We start from the raw sequence: 12,690 nt of genomic DNA, 5'->3' as shown, positions 1-12,690 counted from the left end.
TGTATGTATGGGTTCAGTTGTACATCCATTTAGGGTTCAATTAATAAGAGGTAGATTGATGTCACCAAGAAAGATAAGAGGGTGTGAGCAGGAGGCTGGCCATATTCGTAGTGAAGTTAGCTTGTTCACATGTACGAGGTCATAATCAGGGGCTCTGTAACATAGTAAGAAGTTCAAAGAGTTCATAGTCATTTTGTGTGTATCGGTAACCTCCTAGGGAAAAAAAGGTGAGTGTTGCTGATAGGAGATTCAATTCTCAAGGGAACAGAACCTGCTGTCTGTAGACCAGACAGTCAGTCCAGAGAGGTATGTTGTCTCCCTGGAGCAAAAATCAAAGATGTGGATGAGAACCTAACCAAAATAATAAAACTAACAGATTACTACCTCTTTCTACTATTTCATATAGGGATGAATGACATAAAAAAGGACTTGAAAACAATATTGAATGATTATGAGCAGCTAGGCAAGAAAGTCAAGGACTTAGGTGCACAAGTAGTTTTTTCATCTGTACTGCCAACGAAAGGAAAACATCCAATAAGAGAACAAAAAATTCTAGAAGTGAACCACTGGCTAAAGAGTTGGTGTCAACGAAAAAACTTTAAATTCCAGGACCATGGTCTATACTACCTCCAAAATGTGCTTTTGGAAAGAGATGGATTGTACCTCACAAAGACTGGGAAGAATATTCTCAGAAAATGACTGGCTCAATTTATCAGGAGGACTTTAAACTAAAACTGAGGGGGTGGGCAACCAGCCTTTAGGATCTCCAGGATGGGGAAAAGGGGCATGGCCAGAGTCGCGACAGGACGGTGTGCCCCAGGGCTCTGGGGTGAATGCCAAAATTCCTGCCATTCTGGGGGTTCTTAATGAACCTTAGCTGTCCTGGAGGGACAGCGAAGAAAGAAGGCATCGGCCAGCATGAACAGGGAAGTTGCAAATTCCTTGCAGCACCAGCATCCAGCCTTCGAACCAACGATAGGAAAGGCAGCCATTAGAAGCTGCCAAAATCGGGACGGCCACACAAGAAGATTGAGCAGGAGGGAAGATCAGAGCAGAGTATTGTTACCGGGCGAGCAATTGGCCAACTCACAGGTAAAAAGAAAAAAAAACTTTTAAAGCTCAAAAATTTTCCGGCTTGAAGTTAGCAGCTAATTGGCACGCAGAAACTTAAAGTGAGAGGAAGTAAACAGTAAAGAGGATTTACAAGACAAAAGCCCTAAAAGAAACAACGTTCCATCTGGATTTAAAATTGGTTTTGGAAGAAAATATAAATATTAAAGGCAGAAGATTGAGTGAAAGCATCTTCTACTAACAAAAGTATTTAATAGAGGAAGAAAAAGAAACTGCTTTTGTGAATAGCGAGTGACATTTTGTTGCCAGTAATCGTGGATTGGAGAGAATCATTGCTGGAGAAGAAGAGAAAAAACAACAACATTGCACTGTTTAGTCTAAGAGGAAAAGGACATCAAAGGAGTCTTGTTTGAACAGCTGTGGTAAGAACTGGAAAATCTGGAAAACTGGAACTGGGAAAATCAAGATTGGAATTTGGATGACAGGGAAAAATAAAAATATTTGAACTGGCTTGCATTTGGAAACAGAAAAAAGCGGGGGGAAGAGAGACAATCTTTTGGACTTGAATTTGGACTATATATAAGTTAAGATAAATAAAGCTAAAAAGTTTTTCTCCTCACATCGAAAACATGGAGAATTGGGAGGAATTATGGGAGATGCTTCAAATGGTGCGAGAGTCCTTTAATGGGAACAAACAAGCAGAACTGTGGCTTAAAAATAAAAAAATAAATGATGAAATTATGAGAGAGCAAGAAAAACAAAAATATAATATTGAAAAAGAAATGAGTGAGGATAATACAGATGATCATATTGGGATTGATAGGGAAAGAATAAAAATGGAGAGGGGGAAAGATATTTTAAAAAAGAAAGGGAAAAAAGAAAAGAAGAAAAGAATGAGGGGGGAAATTAAAAGAGTGAAAAAAATAGATGATTACACTGGGATTAGCAGTGACAGAACAAAGAGAAGAGGAGGAAATAGAGAAAAATTGAGGGAGAAAATTAAAAGAGTAAAAGTTAGAGAAAGGTGGAAAAGAGGATGCAAGAAAGGGAGAAAGAAGAAGATAAAAGAACGGGAGAAAGGGAGAAAAATATTAAGAGATGAGATCTGGGAGAGAATAAAAGAAAATGGTTAAAAGAAGGAGAAAAATGAATAGTAGAAAAGAAATTAAAATAGTGGTAGTAAATTTCTTTCTTTTCTTTTTTTTCTGACTGAGAGGGATCTTGGAGTCTTAGCTAAATATGAGCCAGCAGTGTGCAGCAGCAGCCAAAAAAGCCAATGCAATCCTAAATTGCATTAACAGGGATACAATCAAGATCAAGTGAGCTACTAATACCACTCTATAAAGCCCTAGCAAGACAACACCTAGAGTACTGCATCCAGTTTTGATCACCACATTATAAAAAAGATGTTGATACTTTAGAAAAAGTGTGGAGGAGAGCAACCAGGATGATTAGGGGACTGGAGACTAAAACATATAAAGAATGATTACAGGAATAGTCTAGTGAAGAGGAGAACCAGGGAGACATGATAACAGTGTTCCAATATTTGAGGGGCTGCCACAGAGAGGAGGGGGTCAAGCTATATGCCAAAGCACCTGAAGGCCAGACAATAAATAATGGGTGGAAACTGACCAAGTAGCGATTCAACCTATTTATTTATTTATTTATTTATTTATTTATTTATTTATTACATTTGCATACCGCCCTTCTCCCGAAGGACTCAGGGCGGTTCACAGCCAATAAAAACCAAAATACATATAATACAGATTAAAAAACAGTATAAAAAAACTAATTCGATATATGGCCTAAAAAATTTAAATATGATTAAAAACCCCATTTAAAAACCCCAATTTAAAACCCCGATTTAAAACTACGTTTAAGCTAGTCCTGCACGTCGAAACAACAACATCTTCAGCTCGCGGCAGAAGGTCCGGAGGTCGGGGAGTTGACGAAGCCCTGGAGGCAGCTCGTTCCAGCGGGCAGGAGCCCCCACAGAGAAGGCCCTCCCCCTGGAGGTTGCCAGCTGACATTGTTTGGCTGACGGTATCCGAAGGAGGCCCTCTCTGTGAGAGCGCACTGGTCGGTGTGAGGCTACTGGTGGCAGTAAGCAGTCCCGTAGAAACCTAGAAATGAGGAGGAACTTTCTGACAGTGAGAACAATCAACCAATGGAACAGCTTGCCTTCAGAAGTTGTGGGAGTTTCATCACTTGAGACTTTCAAGAAAAGTTTGGACTGCCATTTGTCAGAAATGGTGTAGGGCAGGGATCTGCAATTTTAAACACTCAGAGCCATTCAGACCATTTCCCACAGGGGAAAAAAAACCACAGGGAGCCACAAAACCTGGGTGGGCATGGCCAACTCGACATCACTTACTCCCAGTCACATGACTCCCAAGCCACACCTATCCTTTTCTCTCTCCCTCCCCTCTTTCTGTATCTACGTCTCTCTCTCTCTCTCCCTCCCTGAATCTCTCTCTGTGTATCTCTCTCTCCCCTCCCTCTCTGTCTTCCCCTTTCTCTGTCTCTCTGTCTCTCTTTCCTTTCTCTATCTCTCTGCTTCTCTCTCCCCCTCTCTGTCTCTCTCCCCCTCCCTCTATATCTCCCCTCTCTCTCCATATCTCTGGGTCTCTCTCTCCCCCATCTCTTCCCCTCTGTATCTCTCTTTCCCTCTGTATCTCTCCCCCTCTGTATCTCTTTCTGTGTCTCTCTTTCTGTCTCTCTCCCCCTCTCTCTGTATCTCTCTGTGTGTGTCTCTCTCTCTATTTCTCTCTCTGTGTGTATCTCTCTCTCTGTATCTGTGTCTGTGTCTCTTCTCATTCTCTCAGAAAGGCCAGTAAGCTGTCCTTGGGGCTCTTCACTACTCCTTTTCGTTCTTCTTTTTGGAAATTTGGGCTGGCTGAATAACAAGTGTGAACTGCAGCAGAGGCTTCACTCCTCCTCCTCCTCCTCTTGCAATTGCCTGGTCAGCTGTGGCAAGGCTGGGAAGGTGCACATGAGCAGGGAGACCCTCCCCAAGTGAGCGGCCGCCTGCCCTGCACGCACCTTTGCTGTGCTTTGGCTGAGCCTGCCCACTCTACCTGAGGAGGGTCTCCCCATGCATGTGCACCCTCCTGGCCCCACCACAGCCGGCCAGGGTGTTGCAAGAGGAGGAGGGTCGCCCAAAGGGAAGCCTCTGCTTCGGTTCACACTCAATCTTCAGCCAGCCCAGATTTCCAAAAGGAAGAAAGAAAAGAAGAGCCCTAAGAAGAGCTTGCTAGCTTGGTCCAGCTTCGGCTTTCTGACCCCTGGGGTGGGTGAGGTTCGGTGGGGCCAGCCCCTTTTCCCAGTGCTTTTAGCTTCTTAAAGCCTTGATTGGGTACTGTGGGCCCATTCCCCTTTCCACCGTCCTATCCTCCCAGATCCTATTCCCACCCCACCAGCCCTCGTGTTAGTGAGGCCGGCTTTGGTTGCGGCTGTGTCAGGCCAGTGTCTTGGGGCAGAGAACAGGTTGCACATCTCCCCAAGTGATTGAGGCACGCTAAGCACCAACAAGGGTCGGGAGAAGCTCCAGTAAGAGTGAGGCACTGGAGAATCAGCCCCAGCTGCTTCTCCATCCCACACAGTTGCCCTTAGCTTCTCAAGCCAGGCGAGGAGTGACAGGAAGGGGAGGGGCAAGCCAGTGATGAGACAGGGAGCCAGAGCAGAGGACCCAAAGAACCCCAAGCGGCTTTGGAGCTGCAGGTGGCTGACACCCAGTGTAGGGTTTCCTGCTTGAGCAGGGAGTTGGACTAGATGACCTATAAGGTCCCTTCCAACTCTGTTAATCTGTTAAAGGTGTATGTGTGTTACGCATGCTTTCCTAACTATTGTAATTGTTCTTTCAATGGAAACTACTACTAATAAGAAAGCTATTGTGAATGAAGAAGAAAATTTAACCCCAAGGAGAAGACCCTTGCTTCTCATACAATTAGGTTAGCACCTTAGTTCAGCGACATAAAGTGTAGCTTTATAGACTCCAGATATGTACTCAAATTCTATGCCATGAGCAGGATACTGAGATTCAGCAACAATAAAACTTTATTGATTTAAGTTTGTAAAAGAAAAATCCAAATACATATTCATTCACTCATTCAAACTTACAAGCTTGTTCTTTTATCCTTTGCCAAAGTGTATGTCATACATTCTGTTCATTTCACTTCAATCTTTTGTTGATTTGCCCAATGGCAATCAATGCTCTTCTTTCTGACCGTTGTCTTCCTTCCTCTGATTGGTCTTCTTGGTTCCATGTTTTCCAATTTAGCATGGGTCTAGCTGAGGCTCTATTCTTCCAGGTTGTTTTCTTTGTTCATTTCTCCTGTCTATTATTTTGATTATCACTAGTGCCAGTGAAATACAATTTGTTGTATTTCAAATTTCAGGGAAATTGAAGGAAAAGTTAAATGAAATTCCTTTGATCCAACTTATAACAAGGATCATTTAATCAGAGCAAGCTGAATACTTAGAACTGCACTGATCTGTACTGGCAATGTCCTGAAATTGGTTCTCTGCAGTTTAAAAAGTATCCCTTCATCTTTTGACTGCTTTATTGCCTCTAATTACTAAGCAGAAAACTCATCTTGTATTTACTTTCTTAAATTACTGTTCTCTGGTTTGAAGTAAAAGAGAGAGAAGGCAAAACCACTTCTTTCTTATCTGAATGGAAATGGGAACAGTTTGTCAAAGCTGAAGAACAGTCAAATACAGTCAAATACTGATTTAATTGCTGACCCACAGCAGAATACAGAAAATAAATGGGAGGGAGCTATATGGGGATCTTTATTTCTTTAAAATCTGTTTCTTATGATTTGCAGTCTTTTAGAAAGACTGAATTTGTGCAGATAAAAAGCAAAATGAATGAAGTAAAAGTCAACATTTTGGAAATAAAGCAAAGACATGATTCTTCTGATTTTAAAATGGTGTAATTAAAACTTTAGTTATGATTCATATGAAAAAAGAATCATTCAGCTTGAGAATTATAGTTTGAAAATAAATATATTCAACATGAAGTAACCAGTTTGCAGGGTACTTCAAGAGTATTCAAATGCTCAGGTATTTTTTGTATTCTAGAATAATTTGGATTAAATTTTGAAATGAGTATACAGCATTATTAATCAGATTTTATATAATTGAAACATTTTTGTACTTTATTCGCAACATTATTGGTTTTTGAGAGGCAAGTATGTTTATTATGCAACTTCTTTTAGTTAGACTTATGTTAAATTGTTAGTATTTAAGAAATAATTTTGTAATACATTTTTATACCTCCCGTCTAGAAAATTCACTTCTTCGATATATAAGTAATGAGAAAATAGCTCAAGAAGATTACATGTTCCAAAGGAACAGCAAAAAGGACACAGGGAAAAAATCTAAAAAGAAAGACAAGAATAACAGTCCTAGTCATTATTCTCTATTACCTAGTTTACAAATGGAATCATTAAGGCAAGACAGTATGAGCACACCTGGGCCTGAAACAACTTTGTACCATGTAAGTAAAATGATAAAACACTTCATTCTTTGTTGATACTGTTGCTAAATAACTCAAATGACTACACGTATTTGTAAACACCTTATATGAGTGATGGTGAACCTTCTTCTCCACGGGTGCCGAAAGCATGTGCGTGCATGCCCACACCCATAATTCAATGCCCCCTACACCACACAGCCCTGTGCATGCACGCACAATACCCCTGCGTCCCGTTTTGGGCCTAGCAGGCCTCTTTGAAGCCTCTGGAGGCCAGAAACGACCCGTTTCCAGACTTCCGGTATGCCTGGTAGGCCCGTTTTTCACCCTCGCCAGGCTCCAGAGCAGTGGTGGGTTCCCCCAGTTCAGACCAATTCTTGCAAACCGGTAGTAAAACTGGGGGAGGCTCTGCCCACCAACCCTGACATCATCAGAAAGCTTCTGCGTGATCCCGCTGTGAACCGGTAGTAAGGGTAAGAAGAACCCACCCCTGCTCCAGAGGCTTTCCGAAGCCTGGGGAGGGTAAAAACGGCCTCCCCCATGCCCCCCAGAGGCCCTCTGGAGGCCGGAAATGGCCCATTTCCCGACTTCCGGTGGCCTGGTAGGCCCATTTTTCACCCTCTCCAGGCTCCAGAGGCTTTCTTGGAGGCTGGGATACGTGAAAACAGCATCCCCTGGGCCCCCAGAGACCCTCCTGAGGCCAGAAATGGCCCATTTTGCAACTTCTGGTGGGCCCAGCAAGCCCGTTTTTCACCCTCCACAGGCTCTAGAGGCTTTCTTAGAGCCTGGAGAGGGCAAAAATGGCCTCCTCCTGTCCTGGAGGCCCTCTGGAGGCCAGAAATGGCCCATTTCCTGACTTCTGGTGGGCTCGGCAGGCCTGATTTTTCTCTCCCCAGGCTCCCCAGGCTTCAGAGGCTTTCTTGGAGCCTGGGGAGGGCGAAAATGACGTCTCCTACCCCCCAGAGGCCAAAAACACCCTCCCAGAGCCTCCACGTGAGCCCTGTACTTACCTGACATCCAAAACGGGCCACTTAGAGACTCCTGGGAGCGGAGGGGAGGGGCGGCATGGTGGGGGGGCAACTGAAAATCAGCTGGCTGGTGTGCACTGGAACTGAGCTAGGGCAACAGCTCACGTGCCTGCAGATATGGCTCCACATGCCACCTGTCGCATGCATGCCACAGGTTCACCATCACAACCATATATGTTCTTTTGTTTGAAATATTATTTCCAACCTTATTTATTATTATTATTATGATTCATCACACATTCTGTTAGATGTTTAGATTGGATGTAACATTTTTATCCACCTATTAAATCTTTCCCAAGGACCTGACATGTTATTGAATAATGGTGTTAAAGGTATTGTCTCAGGATGTAAGCTGTTCCAAGTAAAGCTGCTTTTTGTAATTGATTATGATTTTTGTCAATGCCAGTGGTGTTCACCCACTGCACTCAAGGTGCCTATCACTATTGATACTATTTTTGTTTTATTTTGCCACAATGTCATTACTGTTATTCCTTCAAATAAGTGTTGAGTTGTAGAAAGTGCCTGCACAGGTCAATTCAGTTTTCTTGGCAAGGTTTTTTTAGAAGTGAAATTGTTTTTGTCTCTTCCCTATGCCTGACAAATTGACGGGCTCAGAATCACCCAGCCAGTTTTTCACACTTAAGGCAGAAGTAGAATTAATACTCTCTTGTTTTTCAGCCTGATGCCTTAACCATTACACCAAACTGGCTGTTTGGATTATTATTAAATATTATTATTTTAATATTAAATGAAATGGGAAAGTCTGACTCTTCAGTGGTTTAATTTGTAATGCACTATTCTTACTATTTTTTGTGAAGATAGGAAACTGGGGAGTAGTATTACATGTGTACAGGTAGTCCTCAACAGTTCTTTTAGTGACCATTCAAAGTTACAATGGCACTGAAAAAAGTGATTTATGATCGTTTTTCACACCATTGCAGCATTCCACTGATCATGTGATCAAAATTCAGTTGCTTGGCAACTGGTTCATATTTACGATGGCTACAGTGGCCTGGGTTTATGTGATCACCTTTTGCGACATCTGACAAGCAACTGGCCAACAAGTGTGGGAAGAAAAATTGTAAAATGGGGCAAAACTCACGTAACAAATCTTTCATTTAACAGCATAAATTTTGGACTCAATTGTGGTCATAACTCGAGGACATTTTTTAACAATTATATATAAATGGAACTAAAGTTATTGGTTTGCATCAGTGGTGCTATTCAGCTGGTTCTATCCGGTTTGGACGAATCGGTAGCAGTGTGGCTGTGGGAGGCTCTGCCCACCCGCCCAGACATCATCACATCCCTTTTTTGACGCTCTGTGCATGCGCAGAAGGTCCTGTGTGCGCACACACTCCCATTTGTGAACCGGTAGTGAAGGTAAGTGAATACCACCCCTGGTTTGCATGAAGAAAAATGTCAAAGATAAATAAGTGGCTCCCAGGAAACCTGGTCAAATATATTCAGCTTAAATCTGGCAATTAAATTCATATAAATCTTTTTGATTTCAGGAATTACTAACATTTTTTTTTATTTTGAATGACCATTAAAAGAACATTAAACCATGAGTCTTTGTTAGAATGAGGGCAAGACAAGCTCTGGTCTATCCAAATACGGGTGGGAGTATACTGCTTCCCTTTCGCCTTTCAGCCCCAATCCAGAAGCCCTCACAGGCTGATGCTTTCACGACAAACTATTTTGTGTTCAATTTGTATTTGCTGACAAAGAAATAAAGGGAGACTAGTATAGATCTATTTCAAGCTATTTAGTTCTTATCAGATAGCCATCTGAATCCCAGAAGGGTATGGCTAACTGATGAGAGCTAAATAGCTTAAAATAGATCTATACTAGTCTCCCTTTATTTCTTTGTCAGCAAATACAAATTTAACACTGCACACACACACACACATGTCTTGGCATATTCGGGTCTTTTCCCATGTAAGATTGAGAGTATCTTGGCGACGTTTCGACAAGGTCCACTCATCATCTTCAGGCTGGTGCTTTCGGCTTCGTGCTTGTGGGAGCAAAGTGTGGTCAGAGCTGTCTCTCTATAAATACTGGTGGGGAGGTGGGGAGTGCTGGCTTTGTTGCTGTAAGCAGATTGGTTGGCTGTATTGTTACATCTTGATTGGTTGATGGAGTTGATGTTTGCAGATTGGTCAGCTGTTTCGTAGCATCCTGTGTGGGTGTGGTCCTAGCTGTGTGCCCATTAGTCTTAACGATCTGAGTAATGGTCCTAGCTGTATGCTCATTAGTCTTAACGACATGGGTAATGGGCTGTGCTGCAACATCCGGAGCCCTAGTGCTGTGACATCCTGAGTACTGGGCTGCAACATTCTGAGTAGATGGCTATGATGCAGCATCCCGGGCCCTGGTCTGGCTCTGAATCTGAGGTCCTGTCATGTGTTCATGGCGTGTGTCAGCTTGCTTTGCATGGGGATCAGAGGGGGGTGCAGCAGCTGGTGATGCTGCTGTGGTCTGGCTTCTGGATGGTGGTTGTATTTCGTCTATGGGGTGGGTTTGGGTTTGAATCTGGTGAGGATGATTGGTGGTGGTGTCATATATTATCCTGGGTCCGATGTCAGTTTTCGTGGCTGGGATTCGTTTGGTGACTAGGGCTAGTTTCCAGATATCTGGTAGGCTGGAGGTATCATCACGTTTATTCATGTTGTGGGGGTGTTCCTTTATTTCAATGGCTTCCATAATTATTCTCTTGTGGTAGTGTTCAGTTTTGGAGATTAATTTGGTTCCTTCCTGTTGCTTTAAGGTGCTGGAAAAGGGAGGAAGTACACACACACACACACACACACACACACACGCATGTATATGTATGTATGTATATATACATACATACATATAATTTTATGGTGCATTTATCTTCTAATAGAAAACATTTTTGTTGCATTCTCTAAAACATGTATACTGTTGCTGAATATACAAAGAAAGGTGATATAATGGAGTTGCACATGCATATCCACCTTTTAAGACATAGGTTTTGAATTTGAATATTGGTCAGTGGCAGTCCTGGCTGATATTTTTTGTTTGGAAACTAGTCATTCTTGGGAATTAGAACTTGCGAAGCAGATGTTCAAGTAAAAAATAGGACTATAAACTACACTAGGAAGTTTTTAAAAAAAAAAATTTGAAGAAAGTAATCATGAATCACTTTTTTTTTTTTTTTTTTATTTAAATTTTTATACCGCCCTTCTCCCGAAGGACTCAGGGCGGTTCACAGCCTAATAAAAAATACAAAATAATACAATATAAATACGATTAAAATATAATTAAAAAACTTATTAAATTGGCCATGATTAAAATTTAGAATAAAACCCATTAAAAACCCATAAGTTTAAAAACTAACCCAGTCCAGCGCAGATGAATAGGTGAGTTTTAAGCTCATGACGAAAGGTTGGAGGTCCGGAAGTTGACGGAGTCCTGGGGAGTTCGTTCCAGAGGGCGGAGCCCCACAGAGAAGGCCCTTCCTGGGCGTCGCCAGACGACACTGTCGCGCCGACGGCACCCTGAGGAGTCCCTCTCTGTGAGAGCGCACGGGTCGGTGAGAGGTATTCGGTAGCAGCAGGCGGTCCCGTAGATAGCCCGGCCCTATGCCATGGAGCGCTTTGAAGACGTTCACCAACACCTTGAAGCGCACCCGGAAGGCCACAGGTAGCCAGTGCAGCCTGCGCAGGATAGGTGTCACGTGGGAGCCACGAGGGGCTCCCTCTATCACCCGCGCAGCTGCATTCTGGACTAACTGAAGCCTCCGGATGCCCCTCAAGGGGAGCCCCATGTAGAGAGCATTGCAGCATTGCCAACAAGCTACTTAGATATGTTTATGAAGTCACAAAGAGTTGAGTTCTACACCAAGATTTAACTTGAAATTGTTAGAAAGTTTACAGATGTTGTGTTTATGTATCTTCATATTCTTTGTATAAACTGAAAATGATCAGTTTGTATAAAATAATTTTTAAACATGAATTATCTTTAAATAAATTGAATTTTGCTTTAGAATACTAAGCTTATGAAAATAGAAACTGATATATCAGTCATATAAGTGCAATTTATATACAAATATTGTAAAGATATATAAATCAATCAATTTTTATTATGGACCAGCATTACAAGTAAAAGCATTAACAATAACAATAGTAAAAAATAGTAAAAAATAATTAAAAAGAGACAAAATCATTTGTTATGATTAGTGGTGGCTTATCAGTGGGTAGTTAAAATCTGCCTAATTTTGCATACAGTATATCAAAATTTGGCCACATTCAAAGAAACTACTTTCGGTATTTTATTAGGTGAGGTGTTATAAAGCTGGGCCATGAGTCCTTATAGAAGACACAGTATAGTAGGACATGAGCTGTAGTGTCAACAACCCTTGTCCACAGGACACCATCTCAGCCCATATAGGGTTGTGGGGTTTTTTGTGACACCCCTCGAAAATTATACAAAAATTTAAGTGTCAACCCTGAAGTCATTTTGGAACGTCTTCAGGGCTGCCACAAGCAAGGCTGTTTGGAGCTGTGGAAATGGGAGGGGGGAATAGAGATAGCTGGGGACTTGTAGCCAAAATAAAATTCTTTCTCCTGGGAACCAAGGATGTTCTCCCCAGGTGCTGGGGAGGCGTGAAGTGAAACCAATTGGAGTTGGGACTGTGACCTGGTTGGACCATGTGATGGACATTTGGATGTGGGAAAGAACTTTATTTTTTAATTTGGGTCGGGAAAGCTTCAGGACTTTCAGAGTTGGGTTTTCACCAGATGTGCCAATATGACATGCCTAATAAATTTGAGGATCATCTTTGAGGACCATCTTGGCCTTGGAGTATTGATTGCATTGGGTCTGTTACTTGGAACCCTGACATTAACCCAACTCTCCTCAATAATAAATTAAGAGGCTCCCCACTCTTGTGGGGCTGCTGTCTGGGGTCCTGAGCTCTGGCCGCTTACCCAGTACCAGGCAGTGGGAAGATTCAGGGAAGTTAGAGAGGAGGGCAGAAGAGAGGCCGACTGACGCCAGTGGAGCTACGGGGACTGGCGGGGTCTGCGGAGACAGCTCTGGGAGCTTCAGTTTCCCTTCAGCAGCCAAACAATCAGTGGCCACAGC

The 12,690-nt window shown here is 42.5% G+C and overlaps 1 protein-coding gene across 4 annotated transcripts in view; it reads left to right on the top strand.

The window, feature by feature from the left end:
- CNKSR2 (connector enhancer of kinase suppressor of Ras 2) overlaps positions 1 to 12,690 on the top strand; it is a 574,134-nt gene that overhangs the window by 417,788 nt on the left and 143,656 nt on the right. For all 4 annotated transcript variants that reach the window (XM_058186957.1, XM_058186956.1, XM_058186955.1 and 1 more), the window contains one exon: positions 6,363 to 6,574. In XM_058186957.1, the coding sequence (XP_058042940.1) occupies positions 6,363 to 6,574 (212 nt within the window). The remainder of the gene's footprint in view (positions 1 to 6,362; positions 6,575 to 12,690) is intronic.

The sequence above is a fragment of the Ahaetulla prasina genome, chromosome 5, assembly GCF_028640845.1.
Source record: "Ahaetulla prasina isolate Xishuangbanna chromosome 5, ASM2864084v1, whole genome shotgun sequence".
NCBI lineage: Eukaryota > Metazoa > Chordata > Lepidosauria > Squamata > Colubridae > Ahaetulla > Ahaetulla prasina.
This window is presented reverse-complemented; position numbering and strand designations above follow the sequence as displayed.